This window comes from Salmo salar, chromosome ssa15, assembly GCF_905237065.1.
Source record: "Salmo salar chromosome ssa15, Ssal_v3.1, whole genome shotgun sequence".
In the NCBI taxonomy this organism is placed as follows: Eukaryota; Metazoa; Chordata; class Actinopteri; order Salmoniformes; family Salmonidae; genus Salmo; species Salmo salar.
In genome coordinates this window covers 16,937,493-16,964,960 of record NC_059456.1, presented here as the reverse complement: position 1 = coordinate 16,964,960, position 27,468 = coordinate 16,937,493, and the positions used below count along the sequence as shown (strand labels likewise).

At 47.7% G+C, this 27,468-nt stretch overlaps 1 protein-coding gene across 8 annotated transcripts in view; it reads left to right on the top strand.

Annotated features, from left to right (window-relative positions):
* LOC106592749 (ensconsin) overlaps positions 1-27,088 on the top strand; it is a 44,941-nt gene extending 17,853 nt beyond the window's left edge. For 2 of the 8 annotated variants that reach the window (XM_045695496.1, XM_045695493.1), the window contains exons 2-15: positions 10,357-10,470; positions 10,669-10,743; positions 11,374-11,537; positions 13,448-13,565; positions 13,918-14,022; positions 15,130-15,243; positions 16,191-16,286; positions 20,549-20,665; positions 22,399-22,556; positions 24,903-25,075; positions 25,490-25,766; positions 25,965-26,115; positions 26,204-26,312; positions 26,985-27,088. In XM_045695496.1, coding sequence (XP_045551452.1) covers positions 10,357-10,470; positions 10,669-10,743; positions 11,374-11,537; positions 13,448-13,565; positions 13,918-14,022; positions 15,130-15,243; positions 16,191-16,286; positions 20,549-20,665; positions 22,399-22,556; positions 24,903-25,075; positions 25,490-25,613 — 1,358 coding nt within the window. In that variant the 3' untranslated portion in view covers positions 25,614-25,766; positions 25,965-26,115; positions 26,204-26,312; positions 26,985-27,088. The remainder of the gene's footprint in view (positions 1-10,356; positions 10,471-10,668; positions 10,744-11,373; positions 11,538-13,447; positions 13,566-13,917; positions 14,023-15,129; positions 15,244-16,190; positions 16,287-20,548; positions 20,666-22,398; positions 22,557-24,902; positions 25,076-25,489; positions 25,767-25,964; positions 26,116-26,203; positions 26,313-26,984) is intronic. The other 6 variants (XM_045695494.1, XM_045695498.1, XM_045695495.1 and 3 more) reach the window with 6 other exon arrangements.
* The last annotated feature ends 380 nt before the right edge of the window (positions 27,089-27,468 follow it).

Genomic DNA, 27,468 nt, shown 5'->3' with positions numbered 1-27,468 from the left:
TATTTCTGTACCAAGCTTAACCTCTCTGGGCTAGGCGGGACGAATTCGTCCCACCTACGTAACAGCCAGTTGAATCCTGTGGCGCGATTTTCAAAACCTTTGAAATGCTATTACTTCAATTTCTCAAACATATGACTATTTTACAGCTATTTAACTCAGTCATCGGCACGCCCCCAGGGACACAGACAGGACCAGGTGTCATGTGACATGTTCACTATATAACCATAGCCTGATCTACTTTCTTCAGACCCGGCCTCCACTCCATTGCGAGTTGGCCAATAGGTTTGACCATCCAAGTACTCTACTGAAAGTGAACTATACCACGTGGTTAACTTTTAGACTATTGATACCGACAGAGTAAGAACAAGTCTTTGATATTAATTATTAGTCTGCAGCTAAGTAAATTATATCATTGAACGCGAAGACCAACGAAACATCCATTCTATGACGAGAGAGAGAGAGAGAGAGAGAGAGAGAGAGAGGCTCCAACAAGGATCCCGACGACACACTGAGCGTAAATATATATTGATTGCAATTGTTCCCGAATGAGTGTTCAATTGTTAATATTAATGAACTCTGTGTACTTCCTCAGCTGAACAGTTTATGACCCATTGTTAACAAAACACCAGCCATGCCTGTTTTAGCCCACTAGGGCACGTTACTCTACCAATTCTTTGTGATGATAGTTTAATCGCGTGATAATAATTACAGGGAGTTAATTGATAAACATGTCTTCAGTTTAATGGTACCCCAAAGACACGACAGAGGTCTCCTGTGTTATGGTGGTATATATGAGGTCTCCTGTGTTATGGTGGTATATATGAGGTCTCCTGTGTTATGGTGGTATATATGAGGTCTCCTCTGTTATGGTGGTATATATGAGGTCTACTGTGGTATATATGAGGTCTCCTGTGTTATGGTGGTGTATATGAGGTCTATTGTTATATGAGGTCTCATGTGTTATGGTGGTATATATGAGGTCTACTGTTATATGAGGTCTACTGTGTTATGGTGCTTTTTCTTGTAGTCCACAATCACCTACTTTGTCTTGCCTATGTTGAGGGAGAGGTACGCACTGCCAGGTCACTGACCATCTTCCTATGCCCTAATCACCGACAATGAGACCGACAAATTATCCTTGGGTCGTTAGCAAACTTAATGATGGTGTTGGAGTTGTGCACTGCCACACAGGCGAACAGGGAGTACAGGAGGGGACGAAGCACGCACCCCTGAGGGGCCCCCGTGTTGAGGGTCAGGGTGGCGTGTGTGTTGTTGCCTACCCTCACCACCTGGGGGCGGCCTGTCAGGAAGTCCAGGATCTAGTTGCAGAGTGAGCTGTTCAGTCCTAGAGCTTCGTGGGCACTATGGTGTTGAATGCTGAGCTGTAGCCAATGAACAGCATTCTCACGCAGGTGTTCCTTTAGTCCAGGAGGGAAAGGGCAGTGTGGAGTGCAATAGAGATTGTATCATCTGTGGATATGTTGGGGCGGTATGCAAATTGGAGTGGGTCTAGGATTTCTGGGACAATGGTGTTGATGTGAGCCATAACCAGCCTTTCAAAGCACTTCATGGCTACAGACGTGAGTGCTACGAGTCTGTAGTCATTTAGGCAGGTTACCTTAGTGTTCTTGGGCAACAGGGACTATGGTGGTCTGCTTGAAACATGCTGGTATTATAGACTGTAGTACAGACTGGGTCAGGGAGAGGTTGAACATGTTAGTGAAGACAGTTACCAGCTGGTCAGGTCATGCTCTGATTACAAGTCCTGAAAATCCGTCTGGCCTTGTATTGTTGACCTGTTTGATGTCTCGCCAGAGATCGTCGCGGGATTATGACGCTCCTGGTCTTACGATGAGCAGTACAGACACGGCTGTCGACTCACTGTACTGATCTCCTGAAGCAATTTTTTTTGTTCATAGGATATTATGGCACAAATATTATGTACAAAAGAAGTTTCAGAATTGGTCAGGAACCCGCAAGACGGCAGCTATCCGTCTCTGCAGCGGCATCTTTTCTGCACCTGTTTCCATGTTGTAGCCTTAAAACCATTTCTTCATCTGCTTCGGCCTACGTTTTTACATCCATTTTAGAGTGAACTACCAGGGAAAGTAAACTTAGCAACATGTAGTAATATATTTTGTCTTCTACTGTATATTAGCTGACCGTCCTGCTCCTTTCTGTGCTCCACAGCCCAGTGGATCAAATCAAATGTATTTATAAAGCCCTTCTTACATCAGCTGATGTCTCAAAGTGCTGTACAGAAACCCAGCCTAAAACCCCCCCAAACAGCAAGCAATGCAGGTGTAGAAGCACAGATAAGCCTCTTCCTGAAGTGGTGGGGTTTTTGCTTTGACCTCTTGCAGAAGATTTGTTTGTACTGGAAAGTCTCCTGATGATGAGGATGTGTAACCAGGGGCTCAAAATAAAAATGTAATTGGTAGCATCAGTGCTCCCAACATTAAAAGGTTAGCAGCAGTACATTCAATTTAGGAGCCCCAGAAAAAAACAAATATTTATTTTTATTGATTGAGATACAGCCTATGAAGCACATGTTTAGTCCTAGAAACTAATACTTAACACTGTTTAAGACACTAGTTTATTATAAAATATAGATGTTGATATGAGTACCTGTCATGGAAATTAGTCATTTGTGGAACAGTAGGTTTCTACATTGAGTAAAAGCGCTATTTAATTTATTTTCCTATTGAGATGCATTACATTTAAAAACACACTGTCTCTTTAAAAACGTCAGGTTGGTAATGATGAGATCTGTCCGTTAATTTCTATGATCAAAGACAGTACACTATGTCTGGTTTAGAAACTCTGTGATGTGACCAGCCAATGAGGTAACATTTTTATTTGATTTTATTTATTTCACCTTTATTTAACCAGGTAGGCTAGTTGATAACAAGTTCTCATTACAACTGCGACCTGGCCAAGATGAAGCAAAGCAGTGGGAAACAAACAACAGAGTTACACATAAACAAACACACAGTCAATAACGCAATAGAAAAGACAATTAGAAAAATGTGTGTACAAATGTAGATTAGGGAGGTAGGTAATAAATAGGCCATAGAGGTGAAAATAATTACGATTTAGAATTAATACTGGAGTGGTAGATGTGCAGATGATGATGTGCAAGTAGAGATACTGGGGTGCAAAAGAGCAAGAAGATAAGTAACAATGTGGTGATGACGTAGGTAGATTGGATGGGCTATTTACAGATGGGCTGTGTACAGGTACAGTGATCGGTAAGCTGCTCCGACAGCTGATGCTTAAAGCTAGTGAGGGAGATATGAGTCTCCAGCTTCAGTGATTTTTGCAGTTCGTTCCAGTCATTGGCAGCAGAGAACTGGAAGGAAAGGCAGCCAAAGGAGGTGTTGGCTTTGGGGGTGACCAGTGAGATATACCTGCTGGAGCGCGTGCTACGGGTGGGTGTTATCGTGACCAGTGAGCTGAGATAAGGCGGGGCTTTACCTAGCAGAGACTTGTAGATGACCTGGAGCCAGTGGGTTTGGCGATGAGTATGAAGCGAGGGCCAGCAAACGAGAGCATACAGGTCGCAGTGGTGGGTGGAATGAGTCTTTGGTGACAAAACGGATAGCACTATGATAGACTGCATCCAATTTGCTGAATAGAGTGTTGGAGGCTATTTTATACAGTGGGGCAAAAAAGTATTTAGTCAGCCACCAATTGTGCAAGTTCTCCCACTGAAAAAGATGAGGCCTGTAATTTTCATCATAGGTACACGTCAACTATGACAGACAAAATGAGGGAAAAAAATCCAGAAAATCACATTGTAGTATTTTTAATGAATTTATTTGCAAATTGTGGTGGAAAATAAGTATTTGGTCACCTACAAACAAGCAAGATTTCTGGCTCTCACAGACCTGTAACTTCTTCTTTAAGAGGCTCCTCTGTCCTCCACTCATTACCTGTATTAATGGCACCTGTTTGAACGTGTTATCAGTATAAAAGACACCTGTCCACAACCTCAAACAGTCACACTCCAAACTCCACTATGGCCAAGACGAAAGAGCTGTCAAAGGACACCAGAAACAAAATTGTAGACCTGCACCAGGCTGGGAAGACTGAATCTGCAATAGGTAAGCAGCTTGGTTTGAAGAAATCAACTGTGGGAGCAATTATTAGGAAATGGAAGACATACAAGACCACTGATAATCTCCCTCGATCTGGGACCCCACGCAAGATCTCACCCCGTGGGGTCAAAATGATCACAAGAACGGTGAGCAAAAATCCCAAAACCACACGGGGGGACCTAGTGAATGACCTGCAGAGAGCTGGGACCAAAGTAACAAAGCCTACCATCAGTAACACACTACGCCGCCAGGGACTCAAATCCTGCAGTGCCAGACGTGTCCCCCTGCTTAAGCCAGTACATGTCCAGGCCCGTCTGAAGTTTGCTAGAGAGCATTTGGATGATCCAGAAGAGGATTGGGAGAATGTCATATGGTCAGATGAAACCAAAATATAACTTTTTGGTAAAAACTCAACTCGTTGTGTTTGGAGGACAAAGAATGCTGAGTTGCATCCAAAGAACACCATACCTACTGTGAAGCATGGGGGTGGAAACATCATGCTTTGGGGCTGTTTTTCTGCAAAGGGACCAGGACGACTGATCCGTGTAAAGGAAATAATGAATGGGGCCATGTATCATGAGATTTTGAGTGAAAACCTCCTTCCATCAGCAAGGGCATTGAAGATGAAACGTGGCTGGGTCTTTCAGCATGACAATGATCCCAAACACACTGCCCGGGCAACGAAGGAGTGGCTTCGTAAGAAGCATTTCAAGGTCCTGGAGTGGCCTAGCCAGTCTCCAGATCTCAACCCCATAGAAAATCTTTGGAGGGAGTTGAAAGTCCGTGTTGCCCAGCGACAGCCCCAAAACATCAATGCTCTAGAGGAGATCTGCATGGAGGAATGGGCCAAAATACCAGCAACAGTGTGTGAAAACCTTGTGAAGACTTACAGAAAACATTTGACCTGTGTCATTGCCAACAAAGGGTATATAACAAAGTATTGAGAAACTTTTGTTATTCACCAAATACTTATTTTCCACCATAATTTGCAAATAAATTCATTAAAAATCCTACAATGTGATTTTCTGGATTTTCTTTTTCTCATTTTGTCTGTCATAGTTGAAGTGTACCTATGATGAAAATTACAGGCCTCTCTCATCTTTTTAAGTGGGAGAACTTGCACAATTGGTGGCTGACTAAATACTTTTTTGCCCCACTGTAAAGGACATCGCGGAAATCGAGGATCGGTAGGATAGTCAGTTTTACCAGGGTCACTGAACAAAGTGTAAACAAATGGTCAATGATGCGTGAGTAGTTTTAAGTGTGAATGCCCCGTGGGTTTATGAATGTAAAAGGAAGTCCAGGTGATCCGCTGCAGGAATATGAAAATGTTATACGGTTACTATGCATCTTTTGACCTGTTTTGGGCTAGAAGCAACCCCTTTGACACTATTAAATCTACACTTGCTTTTGTCTGAAACAACTATACATCGAAGCCTTATCATTACAGCATATTATTATCTGGGAGTTTGTTTGCTTAGTCACACAGTCGTCCCAAAAATAAAACGCTTGGTCGTACAGCAAAATATTTTGTCACATTTGCAAAAAAACTTGGTCGCACTTTCGAACCGTGTGTGTGTGTGTGTGTGTGTAACCATACAAGATACAATATTTGTCTGTAAAACCAAAAAGGGTACGGTAGACTGGAATGTGTTTTGTTCCACTCAGTCAATAATGGAGATGGACTGTTGGAAAAGATGTGGATACACCTACACCTACAGGTGTACTGTTGTGGATACACCTACACCTACAGGTGTACTGTTGTGGATACACCTACACCTACAGGTGTACTGTTGTGGATACACCTACACCTACAGGTGTACTGTTGTGGATACACCTACACCTACAGGTGTACTGTTGTGGATACACCTACACCTACAGGTGTACCGTTGTGGATACACCTACACCTACAGGCGGACCGTTGTGGGTAAACACCTACAGGCGGACCGTTGTGGGTAAACACCTACAGGCGGACCGTTGTGGGTAAACACCTACAGGCGGACCGTTGTGGGTAAACACCTACAGGCGGACCGTTGTGGGTAAACACCTACAGGCGGACCGTTGTGGGTAAACACCTACAGGCGGACCGTTGTGGGTAAACACCTACAGGCGGACCGTTGTGGGTAAACACCTACAGGCGGACCGTTGTGTAGTCAAGCACTCTCCCCCCGTGCCAAAAGAACTGCAAAGGGTCTGAAAAGTTTGAGGAGCATTTGTGTTGTAGACAGTTTAGTGTTTTGTTGTTTTTCTTTTTCTCAAGAAGGTCTTGTGCTTTTTATAAATACCTTTTGGCTGTCCTGGCTTGTTTCAACGTCAGATGATGCTGAGCTTGTACTTATTCCAGGCTGAAAGCTTTCGTCCAATGTGTCTACAGGCTCTGTACTACTAACGCTGGGGTCAAGGTCAGCAGCAGGGTGAGTCTGTAGGACTCAGTGATTAACCAACATGTTCCTACTTGAAGTGATATCTACCACAACCCTTTACAGAACACAGCTACAGTAATGTAGTGATATCTACCACAACCCTTTACAGACAGAACACAGCTACAGTAATGTAGTGATATTTACCACAACCCTTTACAGACAGAACACAGCTACAGTAATGTAGTGATATCTACCACAACCCTTTACAGACAGAACACAGCTACAGTAATGTAGTGATATTTACCACAACCCTTTACAGACAGAACACAGCTACAGTAATGTAGTGATATCTACCACAACCCTTTACAGACAGAACACAGCTACACTAATGTAGTGATATTGTCAATTGTTAACGTTTTAGGGAATAATAAAGAATCTGTACCTTTTTCAGACCGTTTCTGCTCCAGTGTAAAATTATATATATTTTTCCCTGACAACAATAAATGGTGATTGATTGATTGAGCTGCTGTGTTTTGTGGTATCGCAGCCAGATGTTTGATTTCTACTAAATGTTTTGGTAAGTCACAGTATTTAACTTTTTAAAGTACTTTTTTTTACGAGCGCTTGGTCTGCACGCAGGCAGCTTGATATTATTTGACAGTTCTGGTTGCCTAGTGATGGACGTTAATCCCGCGTCAGAAGCGTCATTCCTTTACATTCATGTAAAATGTCCTTTTCGTATCTCCAGAGAAGGTTTCGTGTCGGCATTTAAAAAAAGCTGATGCTCTTTCAAGGCGCCACTTTCCATTATGTCTGAAAAGGGTGATCGATACAGGCGACCGGTAGCCTGCTGTCTTTCCATATTTAGCCTACGAGACAAAAACACTTCCGCCCACTCAGCAACAAAGAGTAGGCTACCAAGACTGACCCGACGATATCTCTGTTTCACAGTGACATTGGTGCCATGAATAGGCTAGGCTATTCTACTCACAACAGACCGACAACTGCACACACACACACACACACACACACACACACACACACACACACACACACACACACACACACACACACACACACACACACACACACAACAGACCGACGACTGAAGACATCATTAGTCAAGAGAAAGAGCAGGCAAGGCAGAACCATATCTGATGTCTCGCCTCGCTAATTCACCAAGTAGCTTAAAGTTTGCCTCTCTCTCTCTGGTTTTATTTAAATTACACAAATTCCCACAAGCTTTTTGTATTCCTTATGGATCCCCATTTAGTTCCTGCAAAGGCAGCAGCTACTCTTCCTGGGGTCCAAACACATTAAGACAGTGCATTGGGAAAGTATTCAGAACCCATACCTTTTCCCACATTGTTAAATTACAGCCGTCATCTAAAATTGATTATTTTTCCTCATCAATCTACACACAATACCCCATAAATACAAAGTGAAAACAGGTTTAGACATTTTTGCAAATTTATAAAAAAATAAAAAACAGACCTTATTTACATAAGTATTCAGACCCTTTGCTATGAGACTCTAAATTGAGCTCAGGTGCATCCTGTTTCCATTGATCATCCTTGAGATGTTTCTACAACTTGATTGGAGTCCACCTGTGGTAAATACAATTGATTGGACATGATTTGGAAAGGCACACACCTGTCTATATAAGGTCCCACAGTTGACAGTGCATGTTAGAACAAAAACCAAGCCATGAGGTCAAAGGAATTATCCGTAGAGCTCCGAGACAGGATTGTGTCGAGGCACAGATCTGGGTGAAGTTACCAAAAAATGTCTGCAGTGTTGAAGGTCCCCAAGAACACATTCTTAATTGGCAGCTTCATTAAATAGTACCCCCAAAACACCAGTCTTAAAATCAACAGTAAAGAGGCAACTCCGGGATGTTGGACTTCTAGGCAGAGTTGGAAAGAAAAAGCCATATCTCAGACTTGCCAATAAAAATCAAAGATTAAGATGGGCAAAACAACACACACTGGACAGAGGAACTCTCCCTAGAAGGCCAGTATCCTGGAGTCGCCTCTTCACTGTTGACGTTGAGACTGCTGTTTTGTGGGTAATATTTAATGAAGCTGCCAGTTGAGGACTTGTGAGGCGTCTGTTTCTCAAACTAGACACTCGAATGTACTTGTCCTCTTGCTCAGTTGTGCACCGGGGCCTCCCACTCCTCTTTCTATTCTGGTTAGAGCCAGTTTGCACTGTTCTATGAAGGGAGTAGTACACAGCGTTGTACGAGATCTTCAGTTTCTTGGCAATTTCTCACATGGAATAGCCTTCATTTCTCAGAACAAGAATAGATGAGTTTTAGAAGAAAGATCTTTGTTTCTGGCCATTTTTAACCTGTAATCAAACCCACAAATGCTGATGCTCCAGATACTCAACTATTCTAAAGAAGGACAGTTTTATTGCTTCTTTAATCAGAACAACAGTTTTCAGCAGTGCTAACACAATTGCAGAAGGGTTTTCTAATGATCAATTAGCCTTTTAAAATGATAAACTTGGATTAGCTAACACAACGTGCCATTGGAACACAGGAGTGATGGTTGCTGATAATGGGCCTCTGTACGCCTATGTAGATATTCCATAAAAAAATATGCCGTTTCCAGCTACAATAGTCATTTACAACATTAAGAACGTCTACACTGTATTTCTGATCAATATGATGTTCTTTTAATGGACCAAAAATGTGCTTTTCTTTCAAAAACAAGGACATTTCTAAGTGACTCCAAACTTTTGAACGGTAATTTAGGTTGTTACTCCTCGCAGTTCCAGACAGGGCAGGTCACAGGGAAGATTGATTGGCAGCTCTTTGTGTTGTCGTGACGTTAATGTCATGACCTATGTTAAATTATTACCCGATTTATTTATTTTTATTTTCTTTATTATTATTATTTTTTTATTTTTATTAATCATGTAACAATTAACTCATTAGGAATTTGGGGCACCACGGGAAGAGTTGTATAACGAGTTGCCGTCTCCCGAATAAAACTCTAAAGATACGTAGATCTTTTACATCATCAATAAGTCACATATCATTATTACCTCATCAGTCTCATTCTGAACGTCACATGATCGTTGGATCCGCAAGAACCCTCCTGAATATTCAGTACTACACATTGATTGGATTCTTTATTTACTAACAAGCTAAATGATAAGATAACATGGGGATACATATATAGGTTATTGATTAGATACTTAGTCCTCTGGGGACTTGTTGTCGTCGTATTAACACAATATGACACTTGCAGAGGGGCGGGAGAGAGGGAGAGAGTCCATTCATACATGCATTCATACATGCATACATACATGCATACATGCATGCATACATACATACATACATACATACATTTGGGAACTACGCTCACAATAACCCTAATACTTTGGTCCGAACTGCCGCTCTTTTTGGTATGAAGTAATCGGTGTGTTTACGTGTTGAAGCCTTCGTGGGCAGAGTTCCTCTTGATGAGAAAGGGCCTGTTCCTCGGTGTAAATCTCTGATTGTCCCCAAGATGTCACTATGTCCTTTCTCTTAGTTGTCTGTTTACTTGTACTCTTTCTGGGAGAGGGGTCTTCTGAGGACAACGTGAAGTATGTTAATGTGATATACACGGTATGAAAACTCTTAAGTTACAATGTTTTCCTTATAACGTCTTCATGCAACTTTTAATGACATCACAAAATGGACAAACATTTTCCATATTTCATCATTCATTAAAACCCCTCTCTGGGGAGAGAGCGAGCCCTGTAGTGCTGATCCACTGTAACCTGATCCTTTGGATCCTCACAGGAGAGTCATGACACTGGTTGAATTGATGGAGCACTCTACTAGACAGTCAGCTGATCAACACAACACTGACCGCTGTGTTTGTGTCTCTCCTCAGTCTCTGACTCTCAGACCAAAGCAGAGGAGAGGAGATGGTCTGGTCAGACCCAGTCCTCCACCCCAACCGTAACTCTTTCACCGACTCCCAGCAACAATGCTGCTAACAAACCAGGTGACCTTTCACTCTCTCCTTTTCTATCCTCCTTTTATCACCTATGGCCTTCTTTCCTTATCTGTCTACCTCTCTCTCTGTGTCTGTATCTCTCTTTCTGTGTGTGTGTGTGTGTGTGTGTGTGCGCGTGCGCGGTTGGAAACTTAGATCTGGAGTGTGTGTTAGTTGCGTTCTCTAAACGTTGTGTTTACGTTACAGAGCCGTTGGTCCTCAAGATCGACGAGCGACAGAGACTGGCCCGGGAGCGTCGAGAGGAGAGGGAGAAACTGACCGGTGTGTATACTGCAAACTGTGTGTGTGACTGTGTGTGTGAGTCTGTTTGTGTCTGTGTGACAGTCTGTTTGTGTCTGTGTGACAGTCTGTTTGTGTCTGTGTGACAGTCTGTTTGTGTCTGTGTGACTGTCTGTTTGTGTCTGTGTGACTGTCTGTTTGTGTCTGTGTGACTGTCTGTTTGTGTGTGTGTGACTGTCTGTTTGTGTGTGTGTGACTGTCTGTTTGTGTGTGTGACTGTCTGTTTGTGTGTGTGACTGTCTGTTTGTGTGTGTGTGACTGTCTGTTTGTGTGACTGTCTGTTTGTCTGTGTGTGACTGTGGGACAGTCTGTTAGGACTGCGAGGGAGGCGGGGCTAGGGAGGGAGGGGCTAGGGAGGGAGGGAGGCGGGGGGAGGGAGGGCGGGAGAAGGGGGGAGGGAGAAGGGGCTGGGGAGGGAGGGGCACGGGAGGGGATAGCGAGGAGGAGCTGGGGGAGGGAGGAGGGGCTAGGGAGGGAGGGAGGAGGGGCTAGGGAGGGAGGAGGACAGTGTGTTCAGATGAAATATAAAAAACACTGAGGTTATTTCCTGTCCTGAAGTCATCAGACTGTAGTCTACTTCCTGACCCCCAATACCAAACCTTACTGTGTCAGCTGCCAGGGAGGCTGCGTGGCAGGAGAGAGAGGAGAGGGCCAGACACCACTATGACAAACACCTGGAGGAGAGGAGGAGGAAGATGGAGGAACAGAGGATGAAGGAGGACAGGAGACGATCCGCTGTGGAGGAGAAGAGAAGACAGAACCTGGAGGAGGAGAAGGTGAAACACTACACACTACACACACTATACACTACACACACACTGTACACACACTGTACACACACTATGCACACTGAATGCACACTACACACTGTACACACACTGAATACACTGAATACACTGTGTATTCTCAACAGTGAAGAGGCGACTCCGGGATGCTGGCCTTCTATAGTTGCAAAGAAAAATCCATATCTCAGACTGGCCAATAAAAAGAAAAGATTAAGATGGGCAAAAGAACTCAGACACTGGACAGAGGAACTCTGCCTAGAAGGCCAGCATCCCGGAGTCGCCTCTTCACTGTTGACGTTGAGACTGCTGTTTTGTGGGTAATATTTAATGAAGCTGTTAGTTGAGGACTTGTGAGGCGTCTATTTCTCAAACTAGACACTCTACTGTACTTGTCCTCTTGCTCAGTTTTGCTTCGGGGCCTCCCACTCCTCTTTCTATTCTGGTTAGAGCCAGTTTGCGCTGTTCTGTGAGGGGAATAGTACACAGCATTATACAAGATCTTCAGTTTCTTGGCAATTTCTCACATGGAATAGCCTTAATTTCTGAACAAGAATAGACTGACGAGTTTCAGAAGAAAGGTCTTTGTTCCTGGCCATTTGAGCCTGTAATCGAATCCACAAATGCTGATGCTCCAGATACTCAACTAGTCTAAAGGCCAGTTTTATTGCTTCTTTAATCAGGACAAACGTTTTAAGCTGTGATAACATAATAGTAAAAGGGTTTTCTAATGATCAATTAGCCTTTTAAAATGATAAACTTGGATTAGCTAACACAATGTGCCATTGGAACACAGGAGTGATGGTTGCTGATAATGGGCCTCTGTACACCTATGTAGATATTCCATAAAAAATCAGCCGTTTCCAGCTACAATAGTCATTTATAACATTAACAATATCTACACTGTATTTCTGATACATTTGATGCTATTTTAATGGATAAAAAATGAGCTTTTCTTTCAAAAACAAGGACATTTCTAAGTGACCCCAAACTTTTGAACGGTAATTTAGGTTGGGCAAAAAACGGGGTGTGTATGCTCTTGATGGTGCAGCTGTAAAACCTTTTGAGGATCTGAGGACCCATGCCATATCTTTTCAGTCTCCTGAGGGGGAATAGGTTTTGTCGTGCCCTCTTCACGACTGTCTTGGTGTGTTTGTACCATGTTAGTTTGTTGGTGATGTGGACACCAAGGAACTTGAAGCTCTCAACCTGCTCCACTACAGCCCAGTCGATGAGAATGGGGGCGTGTTCAGTCCTCTTTTTCCTGTATTCCACAATCATCTCCTTTGTCTTGATCACGTTGAGGGAGAGGTTGTTGTCCTGGCACCACACGGCCAGGCCTCTGACCTCCTCCCTAATCGTTGTCGGTGATCAGGCCTACCGCTGTTGTTTCGTCAACAAACTTAATGATGGTGTTGGAGTCGTGGGTACACCCACTGTACGCACGGACGAACACACACTGTTTACACGTATACACACACGTGCACGGACGAACACTGTACACGTACACACCTGCTTTAGGTGTAAAAATGCTATGACGGTGTAGAATGCTGGTGGGAGTGGCCAGAGGCTATTCTAATAGAGAGAGAGAGATCTCTACCAGTCTACCGTAAACCCAGTCCCACCTTCATCTCTGTTGGAGGTTCACTGTTCACCTGTGTTGTGGCAGCTTCTACCTATCTGGCTGTTTTATGTTGGTCCCCACACACACACACACACACACACACACACACCCCCACCCATCCATCCATCCATCGCTGGAATACCTGAATGTAGATAGTAGTAATGAGAACTCATTCACAAAGAGGGACTCAATCTGAACGTGACACACAGACTTCCTGTTGACGTTGTTGACATGTTCTGTTTGGTTAACTGCGATGGTTGTTGTTGTTGTTGTTGTGTAGGCCCGTCATGAGGCGGTGATGCGTCGGACGGTGGAGAGAAGTCAGAGAGCCAAACACAAACCCAACCGCTGGTCCTGGGGCGGAGCCCTGCCTGGGAACACACCCACCACACCCGGGGGTAAACAACCACTGCACCCGGGGGTTAAACACCCACCGCGCCCGGGAGAAATGCATATCTACATTCATTCAATTCCATTGTTCACTTTCAAACTCCCTTAAGTCCCAGAACCTGGATTCTGCTTTGGTTTTGGTCTTTATCTTTCTGTTCCTGGAGTGTGTGTTAAGTTGAGTGTGTTGTACGTTCAGCCTTTTTGACTGGTGTTTATGCTGACTCATACCCTGCTCTCTCTCTCTCTCTCCCCACACTGTACACACACACACGCTGCCCTCCTTCCCACTTCCCCCTCTCTCTACCTCTCTCTTCTCTCAATCCACCTCTCTCTCTCTCTGGTTGTTTTGTCCTGTTGCAGGTTTTGTCGAGTCATCGTTCCTCTATCCCCTCGACCTAGCGGGGCTGGAGCACCATCTCCAAGGTGCATTCAGTGTCTACCGCAGATACGGCCTGAGCCACCAATGTGAATATATCACTCTTAGCTAGCTCAAGCCTGCTACCTAGCATTAGCCAACTAGCATTAGCTTGGTAGCTAGTTGAACTGAATGTGAATGTTCCTCTCGATTAGCGTAAGCAACATAATAATGAATTAGCCTTAGCATGTTGGTGTGTTATGTGAGTATGTATCACTATTTGTTAGCGGTAGAGAACATTAGCTAGTTTCCTCATCATTAGCATTAGCGCTAAACAACAGTGTTGTAGTAATCACTGAACCTTGAGTCCGAATGGATTCCCAAGTCCCCTGATGGAGGGTGTACACTCGTGGAGGGTGTACACTCCTGGAGGGTGGAGGGTGTACACTCCTGGAGGGTGGAGCTGGAGGGTGTAGGGTGTACACTCCTGTAGGGTGTACACTACTGAAGGTTGTAGGGTGTACACTACTGGAGGGTGGAGGGTGTACACTACTGGAGGGTGGAGGGTGTACACTACTGGAGGGTGGAGGGTGTACACTACTGGAGGGTGGAGGGTCACGAGAAGCCCGGTCCAAGTCCGGATCACCAATGACCAAGTTGATTCACAAGTCATTACAACACTGCTTAACTATGGTGGATATCTGACTAATGCTAGCTACCATCACTAGGTACGGGTTCACTTTCCTCTGAGCTAGCCCCCAGATGCTAGCTACCATCCCTTTCCTCTGAGCTAGCCCCCAGATGCTAGCTACCATCACTAGGTACGGGTTCCCTTTCCTCTGAGCTAGCCCCCAGATGCTAGCTACCATCACTAGGTACGGGTTCCCTTTCCTCTGAGCTAGCCCCCAGATGCTAGCAGCATAATGCTGTCAGTTCCAGCATGCTAACAGACCTGGTTTTACTATAGAATAGAGCAGTAGCACCTTTAGAGAGTGTGTTGGCTGGAGAGAGCTCTCTAGCGCTCCCTTTGTTTTCACTTTCTCCCCCCTCTCTCTCTCAGCTCTCCCTCCTCTCTCTCTCAGCTCTCCCCCCTCTCTCTATCAGCTCTCCCCCCTCTATCAGCTCTCTATCAGGTCTCCCCCCTCTCTCTCTCAGCTCTGTCTCAGTCTGTTATCTGATGTATGTCTGTTCTGTTCTGTGTATCTGTGTGTCTGTAGATGCTGACAGGCGGTCTGTGTCGACCGTGAACCTTTCCAAACATGCAGCTGATCCAGTTATAACCAAGAGACTGTCCTACTCCTCTGCGACACTCTTACATTCTCCAGACAGAGGTAAACACACACACACACACACACACACACACACACACGTTTATATACACTAAACAAAAATATAAACGCAACATGTAAAGTGTTGGTCCCAAGTTTCATGATCTAAAAAAAAATCCCAGAAATTGTACATATGCACCAAAAATGTTTACATCCTGTTAGTAAGCATTTCTCCTTTGCCAATATAATCCATCCACATGACAGGTGTGACATTTCAAGAAGCTGATTTAAACAGCATGATCATTACACAGGTGCACCTTGTGCTGGGGACAATAAAAGGCCACTTTTTAAAATGTTCAGTTTTGTCACACAACACAATGCCACAGATATCTCTAGTTTTGAGGGAGCGTGTAACTGGCATGCCGACTGCAGGAATGTCAACCAGAGCTGTTGCCAGAGAATTGAATGTTCATTTCTCTACCATAAGCCGCCTTCAACGTCATTTTAGGGAATTTGGAAGTGGTGGGGGGGGGGGCTGAGGAGTGTTCCCCATAGCTGAACCCCTGCCCAGTCATGTGAAATCCAAAGATAAAGACATAATGAATTTAATTTAATTAACTGATTTCCTTATATGAATTATAACTCAGTATAATATTTTTAATTGTTGCATGTTGCGTTTTATATTTTTGGTGTGTTTATATTATTATTATATATTATATTATAGATGATATTGTACAGGAAAAGGTATTAATATGTTATTGCTGTTACCTCTCTACAGTGTCTGTTTCATCTCTAAGTTCTCATTGTTTGGTTTGTAGAGTAAAGTTTACATTGGCTAATGTCATGGTAAAAATTGTTGTGTAAATGTGCCATAATCTGAGTAAATGCAGCATGTTCACAGTGTGGTGTTTACGTGTAGGCTTCCTGCCGTGTTGTGGCATGATATTTGATATTCTAATTTCGTCTGTGTGGTGTGTTTTAAGTGTGGTGATTGTCATTGCTCCTCTCAGTGTTACAGAAAAGGACCTCCTCTTCGCCCTTACTTAACAAATCACAGTCCAAACTCCGCCTACCAGGGGGAAAGACCGCCCACTACAAATCCCAAGGTGGTTCTGGGAAAATAGGGAATTTTTACTCTGTAATCACCCACACTCCCACCTATCAGATCACAGGCTGGAAACTGATCTCTTCAAATTACAATAGCACTTTATTTACATTACCTCAGGATGGACATTTTTCAAGAATGAAAAACATCCCACATTAAAATCAGTTATCTCAACACTGATCTATAACATTCTACAAACACATTAGTTCTCAGTCATTATTATTAAAGGTTTGTAATACAGACCACATTAAATGTTCTTGAAACGTTTTTTTAAATCTCCTTTTCTACTGTGTTTATATTATCATTATCACACAAGGTAGTCTAGGAGACAGATGCTAATGTAGTTATAGGTGGTCTAGGAGGCAAACGGTCATGTAGTTCTAGGAGACAGACGGTCATGTAGTTCTAGGAGACAGACGGTCATGTAGTTCTAGGAGACAGACGGTCATGTAGTTCTAGGAGACAGACGGTCATGTAGTTCTAGGAGACAGACGGTCATGTAGTTCTAGGAGACAGACGGTCATGTAGTTCTAGGAGACAGAAGGTAAAGTAGTAATAGGAAATGGATGGTAATGTAGTTCTAGGTGGTCTAGGAGACAGACGGTAATGTAGTAATAGGAAATAGATGGTAATGTAGGTCTAGGTGGTCTAGGAGACAGACGGTAATGTAGTTTTTCAAGAATGAAAAACATCCCACATTAAAATCAGTTATCTCAACACTGATCTATAACATTCTACAAACACATTAGTTCTCAGTCATTATTATTAAAGGTTTGTAATACAGACCACATTAAATGTTCTTGAAACGTTTTTTTAAATCTCCTTTTCTACTGTGTTTATATTATCATTATCACACAAGGTAGTCTAGGAGACAGATGCTAATGTAGTTATAGGTGGTCTAGGAGGCAAACGGTCATGTAGTTCTAGGAGACAGACGGTCATGTAGTTCTAGGAGACAGACGGTCATGTAGTTCTAGGAGACAGACGGTCATGTAGTTCTAGTAGACAGAAGGTAAAGTAGTAATAGGAAATGGATGGTAATGTAGTTCTAGGTGGTCTAGGAGACAGACGGTAATGTAGTAATAGGAAATAGATGGTAATGTAGGTCTAGGTGGTCTAGGAGACAGACGGTAATGTAGTTCTAGGAGACAGAAGGTAAAGTAGTAATAGGAAATAGATGGTAATGTAGTTCTAGGAGACAGACGGTAATGTAGTTCTAGGAGACAGACGGTAATGTAGTTCTAGGTGGTCTAGGAGACAGAGGGTAATGTCGTTCTAGGTGTTGAGTTAATGGGATCAGGTTTTCTCTATTGAGGATCATCTGTTTGAAGAGTGGCCATGTACAGACAGTCTTATTTATATCGTGGTTCCTGTAGTCTAGAATAGAGGTCTGTTTAGTGCAGTTAGTGAGGAAAACAACATCAGTATACTTTAGCCATGTCTGGATACCTGCCTAGTAGACTGGGGCTGAGTCTCAAATGGCAGTCTGTTCCCTATGGCCCGTGGTCAGAAGTAGTGTACTATGAAGGGAATAGGTAGCTGTTTGAGACAGGGCCTGGATCATCAGGGGAAGCAGGCCTATGCTGTTGAGACAGGGCCTGGATCATCAGGGGAAGCAGGCCTATGCAGTTGAGACAGGGCCTGGATCATCAGGGGAAGCAGGCCTATGCTGTTGAGACAGGGCCTGGATCATCAGGGGAAGCAGGCCTATGCAGTTGACTGGATAGTTTCCAGCCTGTGTGCATCTGTCCAGAGGTGTTTTGTTTGGGAAGCTTGTTCTGAATCCTGCATGTCACACTTTTATCCCTCTGTCCACTGATCCTCCCGGTCCCCGGACGCGCCGCTAAGATCCCCCCCCGGTCCCCGGACGCGCCGCTAAGATCCCCCCCCGGTCCCCGGACGCGCCGCTAAGATGCCCCCCCGGTCCCCGGACGCGCCGCTAAGATCCCCCCCGGTCCCCGGACGCGCCGCTAAGATCCCCCGGTCCCCGGACGCGCCGCTAAGATCCCCGGTCCCGGACGCGCCGCTAAGATGGTCCCCCGGTCCCCGGACGCGGCGCTAAGATGTCCCCCGGTCCCCGGACGCGGCGCTAAGATGGTCCCCCCGGGCCCCGGACGCGCCGCTAAGATGGTCCCCCCCGGTCCCCGGACGCGCCGCTAAGATCCCCCCCGGTCCCCGGACGCGCCGCTAAGATCCCCCGGTCCCCGGACGCGCCGCTAAGATCCCCCGGTCCCGGACGCGCCGCTAAGATGGCCCCCGGTCCCCGGACGCGCCGCTAAGATCCCCCCGGTCCCCGGACGCGCCGCTAAGATCCCCCCGGTCCCCGGACGCGCCGCTAAGATCCCCCCGGTCCCCGGACGCGCCGCTAAGATCCCCCGGTCCCCGGACGCGCCGCTAAGATCCCCCCGGTCCCCGGACGCGCCGCTAAGATCCCCGGGTCCCCGGACGCGCCGCTAAGATCCCCCCGGTCCCCGGACGCGCCGCTAAGATCCCCCCGGTCCCCGGACGCGCCGCTAAGATCCCCCCGGTCCCCGGACGCGCCGCTAAGATCCCCCCGACGCGCCGCTAAGATGGTCCCCCCGGTCCCCGGACGCGGGCGCTAAGATGGTCCCCCCGGTCCCCGGACGCGCCGCTAAGATGGTCCTCCCCCGGTCCCCGGACGCGCCGCTAAGATGGTCCCCCCCCGGTCCCCGGACGCGCCGCTAAGATCCCCCCCCGGTCCCCGGACGCGCCGCTAAGATCCCCACGGTCCCCGGACGCGCCACCAAGAGCTTCAGCATGGCTTGGGTGCTTCACCGTGTTCACACACCAAATCTCTCACACTCACACACCAGCTCTGTCTTTCAATAAGTCATGTATTGAGTAATTGGATAATGAATGAAAGGGACTCTGGGAAGTGGATCATATGCATGACTGTCCACCATGATGTCTGCATCTCAGATGAAACCCATAAGGACACGGATCCCTCTGTCGCACTGGTTAAAACACAGAACGGTTCACTTAATTCACCATGTTCTTTTGCATGTTTTCTCAGTTACTATGGCGACCCTTCCCTTACTGCATGTTACTATGGCGATCCTCCCCTTACTGCATGTTACTATGGCGATCCTTCCCTTACTGCATGTTACTATGGCGACCCTCCCCTCACTGCATGTTACTATGGTGATCCTCCCCTCACTGCATGTTACTATGGCGATCCTCCCCTCACTGCATGTTACTATGGCGATCCTCCCCTCACTGCATGTTACTATGGCGATCCTCCCCTTACTGCATGTTACTATGGCGACCCCCCCCACTGCATGTTACTATGGTGACCCTCCCTTACTGCATGTTACTATGGCGATCCTCCACTTACTGCATGTTACTATGGCGATCCTCCCCTTACTGCATGTTACTATGGCGATCCTCCCCTTACTGCATGTTACTATGGCGATCCCTCCCTTACTGCATGTTACTATGGCGATCCTCCCCTTACTGCATGTTACTATGGCGATCCTCCCCTTACTGCATGTTACTATGGCGATCCTCCCCTTACTGCATGTTACTATGGCGATCCTCCCCTTACTGCATGTTACTATGGCGATCCTCTCCTTACTGCATGTTACTATGGCGATCCTCTCCTTACTGCATGTTACTATGGTGATCCTCCCCTTACTGCATGTTACTATGGCGATCCTCTCCTTACTGCATGTTACTATGGCGATCCTCCCCTTACTGCATGTTACTATGGCGACCCCTCCCTTACTGCATGTTACTATGGCGATCCTCCCCTTACTGCATGTTACTATGGCGATGCTCCCCTTACTGCATGTTACTATGGCGATCCTCCCCTTACTGCATGTTACTATGGCGATGCTCCCCTTACTGCATGTTACTATGGCGATCCTCCCCTTACTGCATGTTACTATGGCGATCCTCTCCTTACTGCATGTTACTATGGCCATCCTCCCCTTACGGCATGTTACTATGGCGATCCTTCCCTTACTGCATGTTACTATGGCGATCCATCCCTTACTGCATGTTACTATGGCGATCCTCCCCTTACTGCATGTTACTATGGCGATCCTCCCCTTACTGCATGTTACTATGGCCATCCTCCCCTTACTGCATATTACTATGGCGATCCTCCCCTTACTGCATGTTACTATGGCGATCCTTCCCTTACTGCATGTTACTATGGCGATCCTTCCCTTACTGCGCACTTTGTCAGCAGCACACTGCTGTTGCATCTCAACTAACGATCTGTGTCTGTGTTCGTTCCAGGCATGCGTTGTATGCCGTTGACCCCATGGGAGAACACCGTGGTCAATCGTCTGCTACAGCCCACACACTCCTACCTGGCACGCAGCCGTAGCGCCATGAGCCTGTCTGGAGACACAGGTAACACACCTGAACACACACCAACACTAACTATATCTCACAAACTGATGGGTGCAGTGAGCTCTGATTGATTATATCACTAACCTGTCTGATCTACGGATGGGTTTAGGACCTGACCACTGGTAACAAATTCTCCTCTTATTCTCTCTCCCTCTGATCCGTGCCTCACCCCCTCTCTCCCTCTGCTCCGTGCCTCACCACCTCTCTCCCTCTGCTCCGTGCCTCACCCCCTCTCTCCCTCTGCTCCGTGCCTCACCACCTCTCTCCCTCTGCTCCGTGCCTCACCCCCTCTCTCCCTCTGCTCCGTGCCTCACCCCCTCTCTCCCTCTGCTCCGTGCCTCACCACCTCTCTCCCTCTGCTCCGTGCCTCACCACCTCTCTCCCTCTGCTCCATGCCTCACCACCTCTCTCCCTCTGCTCCATGCCTCACCACCTCTCTCCCTCTGCTCCATGCCTCACCACCTCTCTCCCTCTGCTCCATGCCTCACCACCTCTCTCCCTCTGCTCCATGCCTCACCACCTCTCTCCCTCTGCTCCATGCCTCACCACCTCTCTCCCTCTGCTCCATGCCTCTCTCCCTCTGCTTCGTGCCTCACCACCTCTCTCCCTCTGCTCCGTGCCTCTCTCCCTCTGCTCCATGCCTCACCCCCTCTCTCCCTCTGCTCCGTGCTCACCCTCTCTCCCTCTGCTTCGTGCCTCACCCCCTCTCTCCCTCTGCTCCGTGCCTCACCCCTCTCTCCCTCTGCTCCGTGCCTCACCCCCTCTCTCCCTCTGCTCCGTGCCTCACCCCTCTCTCCCTCTGCTCCGTGCCTCACCCCCTCTCTCCCTCTGCTCCGTGCCTCACCCCTCTCTCCCTCTGCTCCGTGCCTCACCCCCTCTCTCCCTCTGCTCCGTGCCTCACCCCCTCTCTCCCTCTGCTCCGTGCCTCACCCCCTCTCTCCCTCTGCTCCGTGCCTCACCCCCTCTCTCCCTCTGCTCCGTGCCTCACCCCCTCTCTCCCTCTGCTCCGTGCCTCACCCCCTCTCTCCCTCTGCTCCGTGCCTCACCCCCTCTCTCCCTCTGCTCCGTGCCTCACCCCCTCTCTCCCTCTGCTCCGTGCCTCACCACCTCTCTCCCTCTGCTCCGTGCCTCACCACCTCTCTCCCTCTGCTCCGTGCCTCACCACCTCTCTCCCTCTGCTCCGTGCCTCACCACCTCTCTCCCTCTGCTCCGTGCCTCACCACCTCTCTCCCTCTGCTCCGTGCCTCACCACCTCTCTCCCTCTGCTCCGTGCCTCACCACCTCTCTCCCTCTGCTCCGTGCCTCACCACCTCTCTCCCTCTGCTCCGTGCCTCACCACCTCTCTCCCTCTGCTCCGTGCTCCCACCTCTCTCCCTCTGCTCCGTGCCTCTCTCCCTCTGCTCCGTGCCTCTCTCCCTCTGCTCCGTGCCCCTCTCTCCCTCTGCTCCGTGCCTCACCCCCTCTCTCCCTCTGCTCCGTGCCTCACCCCCTCTCTCCCTCTGCTCCGTGCCTCACCACCTCTCTCCCTCTGCTCCGTGCCTCACCACCTCTCTCCCTCTGCTCCGTGCCGCTCTCCCTCTGCTCCGTGCCGCTCTCCCTCTGCTCCGGCCTCACCACCTCTCTCCCTCTGCTCCGTGCCTCACCCCCTCTCTCCCTCTGCTCCACCCGATCCATCGCTCCTTTAACCCATCCTGTCCATGACTAACCCCTGATTGGTGGTAACTGTATGACAGGAGGCATGCCTGTATGTCCTCGCTCAGTGTCCTGCCACCCCATGGGATCTATGTCCTTCAAGTCCATCCAGTCCCAGCCTCTGACCGTCTGCCGCAGTCAAGAGCCACGCCTCCCCAGGGACATGACCAACCGCAGGAGGACCACCGGCAACACACCGGTAAGATGACATCATCAACCTGCACCGGTAACACATGACATCATCAATTTGCACCGGTAACGCATGACATCATCAATTTGCACCGGTAACGCATGACATCATCAACCTTCACCGGTTAGCACATGACATCATCAACCTGCACCGGCTAGCACATGACATCATCAACCTGCACCGGGTAGCACATGACATCATCAACCTGCACCGGTAGCACATGACATCATCATCAACCCGCACCGGGTAGGAAATTACATCATCAACCCGCACCGGGTAGCACATGACACCATCAACCAGCACCGGTAACACATGACATCATCAACCAGCACCAGTAACACATGACATCATCAACCCGCACCGGTAACACATGACATCATCAACCTGCACCGGTAGGACTTGATGCATGCATCGGTGAAAACCAGGTCAGTCAGACACAATAGATCAGTCAGACTGTGTGCTCTCCACCCATCTGTCTGTTTGTCTGTGATGGATTATGACATTATTAAAGCTGCACTATGCAGAAATCACTCCAGCGTTTCCTGGTTGCTAACGTTCTAATAGTTTGCCTCATTTCAGTTTCTGTGACAAAACAAGCGAGTATAATGTAGAGAATCATCCAACCATCTAAACAGCTGAGACATCTATTTTCCATAACCAAGCTGATTGTTCCAAACCAAAAAGTAAAAGACGCAAAAACAAATCTTAAGAATGGGAAGCATAGAAATAACGTACATAGAACAGATCTTCTTAGACTTGCTTTCATCGAGAATGACAGATCTATAACTCGTAGTTCTATGTGAATTTGGTCAGGTCGCCCAAATAGTGACATATTGCAGCTTTTAAAGTTCCAGTTCCAATATGCTACCGTCAGTGAGTTTGGACCCCCACACTGTCCCATGTTAGCATCATAGTGTTAGCATCAATACGCTACCGTCAGTCAGTTTGGACCCACACACTGTCCCATGTTAGCATCAATACGCTACCGTCAGTCAGTTTAGACCCACACACTGTCCCATGTTAGCGTTAGCATCAATACGCTACCGTCAGTCAGTTTGGACCCACACACTGTCCCATGTTAGCATCAATACGCTACCGTCAGTCAGTTTGGACCCACACACTGTCCCATGTTAGCGTTAGCATCAATACGCTACCGTCAGTCAGTTTGGACCCACACACTGTCCCATGTTAGCTTCAATACGCTACCGTCAGTCAGTTTGGACCCACACACTGTCCCATGTTAGCTTCAATACGCTACCGTCAGTCAGTTTGGACCCACACACTGTCCCATGTTAGCATCAATACGCTACCGTCAGTCAGTTTGGACCCACACACTGTCCCATGTTAGCTTCAATACGCTACCATCAGTCAGTTTGGACCCACACACTGTCCCATGTTAGCGTTAGCATCAATACGCTACCGTCAGTCAGTTTGGACCCACACACTGTCCCATGTTAGCTTCAATACGCTACCGTCAGTCAGTTTGGACCCACACACTGTCCCATGTTAGCTTCAATACGCTACCGTCAGTCAGTTTGGACCCACACACTGTCCCATGTTAGCTTCAATACGCTACCGTCAGTCAGTTTGGACCCACACACTGTCCCATGTTAGCTTCAATACGCTACCGTCAGTCATTTTGGACCCACACACTGTCCCATGATAAATTCAATACGCTACCGTCAGTCAGTTTAGACCCCCACACTCTGTCCCATGTTAGCATCAATACGCTACCCTCAGTCAGTTTGGACCCCCACACTGTCCCATGTTAGCATCAATACGCTACCGTCAGTCAGTTTAGACCCCCACACTGTCCCATGTTAGCATCAATACGCTACCGTCAGTCAGTTTGGCCCACACACTGTCCCATGTTAGCATCAATACGCTACCGTCAGTCAGTTTGGCCCACACACTGTCCCATGTTAGCATCAATACGCTACCGTCAGTCAGTTTGGACCCCCACACTGTCCCATGTTAGCATCATAGCATTAGCATCAATACGCTACCGTCAGTCAGTTTGGACCTCCACACTGTCCCATGTTAGCTTTAGCATCAATACGCTACCGTCAGTCAATTTGGACCCCCACACTGTCCCATGTTAGCATCATAGCGTTAGCATCAATACGTTACCGTCAGTCAGTTTGGACCCCCACACTGTCCCATGTTAGCGTTAGCATCAATACGTTACCGTCTGTCAGTTTGGACCACCTTCAGTCATGTGGTGTCAGAGGAAGAGGAGGCAGTCCCACATTAATTGAAGATCGTTTCATCTATCTGCTGTATCTGACTCTGATTCTGTCTGACGGCATAACTTGTGTGTGTGTGTGTGTGTGTCTCTGCGTGCGTGTGTGTAAGGATAAGCATAAGGACTTTGTCAGGAAGTCTTGGAGCAACCTCTCCCTGCCTCTGACCACACCTCCTCTGACCACACCTCCTCTGACCACGCCGCCTCTGACCACGCCTACTGCCAAGAGGTTCCGGTCACCAGGGAAACAGCAGAGTAGTGTGACAGCGCCCTCACCTGGCAGGTTTGTAGAATAGCAGCTCATAAGAGATCTGAGAGTTTGCACAGTCATAGTATAGAAATTGTACGTCATTCTATGGACTGTCTCCTGAACTACCTTGTCTGTTAGAGCAATGTTAGTTGGTCAGAACCTAAGGCTCTGGTTGGGCCGGCAGGCAGCCTAGTGGTTAGAACGTTGGGCCAGTAACCGAAAGGTTGCTAGATCGAATCCCTGAGCTGACAAGGTAAATATCTGTCGTTCTGCCCCCTGAACAAGGCAGTTAACCCACTGTTTCCCGGTAGGCTGTCATTGTAAATAAGAATTTATTCTTAACTGACTTGCCTAGTGAAATAAAGGTTAAATTAAAGTAGTGCACTATATAGGGAATAGGGTGCCATTTCAGAATAGCCAAACACTCTATCCCCTTTCTCCCTCCAGACCCCCCCAGAAACTGTCCCTTCCTCCATCCAGACCCCCCCCAGAAGCTGTCCCCTCGCCCCTCCACCCCCAAGCAGCTACGGTCTCCCATTGGAGAGGACTTGGGGAACCTCAGGCCCAGTAGGACAGTGCCAGAGAGTCTGTCTCTGATTGGACTACAGGCAGGAGGACCTGAGAGAGACCAGGGGGCTATGACCCCCTCCCAGCCCCGCCCCCCAGAGCCTGGGCCAACCCAAAGCCAGCACAGACACGAAAGACACACTGTCAGCCGTCAGCGGTGAGTGGAGGCTACACACCCTATCGGCAGCTAGCGTTCTGTTCTGTTACTGCTGCTGGTGGACGATCAGCAGCTGGTCTGTTACTGCTGCTGGTGGACGACCAGCAGCTGTTCTGTTATCAGCAGCTGTTCTGGATATTCCACATCACTGCATTGTACAGCCACATGACGTGTGTGTGTGTGTGTGTGTGTGTGTAGAGAGTGTGGGCAGTTCCCAAGCCCATAAGCCTACTGCAGGCACCACAGACCCAGAGGAGGCTACACGAGTCCTGGCAGAGAAACGCAGACAAGCCCGGGAGCAGAGGGAGAGAGGGGAGGAGAGGAGAGGTATACAGGAGGAGGCAGAGAGGTACAACTGTGTGTGTGTTCTGTGTGTGTGTGTGTGTGTGTGTGTGTACTGTCTGTGTACTGTGTGTACTTAATCTGTGTGTGTCCAGGTGTGGTAAGGCTGAGGAGAGACAGAGGAGAGAGGAGGAAAGAAGGAGGGCGGAGGAGGAGGAGAGAGCCCAGCAGGAGAGAGAGGAGGCAGAGAGACTGCAGAAACAGGTCAGACAGATGAACACACTCTCACTCTCTCTCTCTCAAGTCGGACTGTAGAGGGGTCGTACTGACTGTAGAGGGGTCGTACTGACTGTGGAGGGGTCGTACTGACTGTGGAGGGGTCGTACTGACTGTGGAGGGGTCGTGCTGACTGTGGAGGGGTCGTGCTGACTGTGGAGGGGTCGTGCTGACTGTGGAGGGGTCGTGCTGACTGTGGAGGGGTCGTGCTGACTGTGGAGGGGTCGTGCTGACTGTTGAGGGGTCGTTCTGACTGTGGAGGGGTCGTGCTGACTGTGGAGGGGTCGTGCTGACTGTGGAGGGGTCGTGCTGACTGTGGAGGGGTCGTGCTGACGACTGTGGAGGGGTCGTGCTGACGACTGGAGGGGTCGTGCTGACGACTGTGGAGGGGTCGTGCTGACGACTGTGGAGGGGTCGTGCTGACGACTGTGGAGGGGTCGTGCTGACGACTGTGGAGGGGTCGTGCTGACGACTGTGGAGGGGTCGTGCTGACGACTGTGGAGGGGTCGTGCTGACGACTGTGGAGGGGTCGTGCTGACGACTGTGGAGGGGTCGTCGTGCTGCTGACTGTGGAGGGGTCGTGGTGCTGTCTTTACTCATACTCCCATATTTCTCTGTCTCTCTCTGTCTCTCTCTGTCTCTCTCTCTGTGTGTTCTCAGAGAGAGGAGGAGGAATGTCATCAGAGGGAGGATGCAGACAGACTGAGGAAGGAGAGAGAGAAACATTTTCAGAAAGAGGAGGCTGAAAGGTTGGAGAGGAAGAAGGTAACACACACACACGTTACAGGGTTTCCCGCCTTAACACAATGCGACCGGAGATGGCGTTTCCGTTATATTGTGCCGCTGCTTAGTTGTTGTCACCATGGCGAAAAATAAAACTTCAAATGATACTCCTACCGAGGCACACTTTCAAGATGTTAGAGATACGGTATCTACACGTATCTACACTTTCAAGATGTTAGAGATACGGTATCTACACTTTCAAGATGTTAGAGATACGGTATCTACACTTTCATGATGTTAGAGATACGGTATCTACACTTTCAAGATGTTAGAGATACGGTATCTACACTTTCAAGATGTTAGAGATACGGTATCTACACTTTCATGATGTTAGAGATACGGTATCTACACTTTCATGATG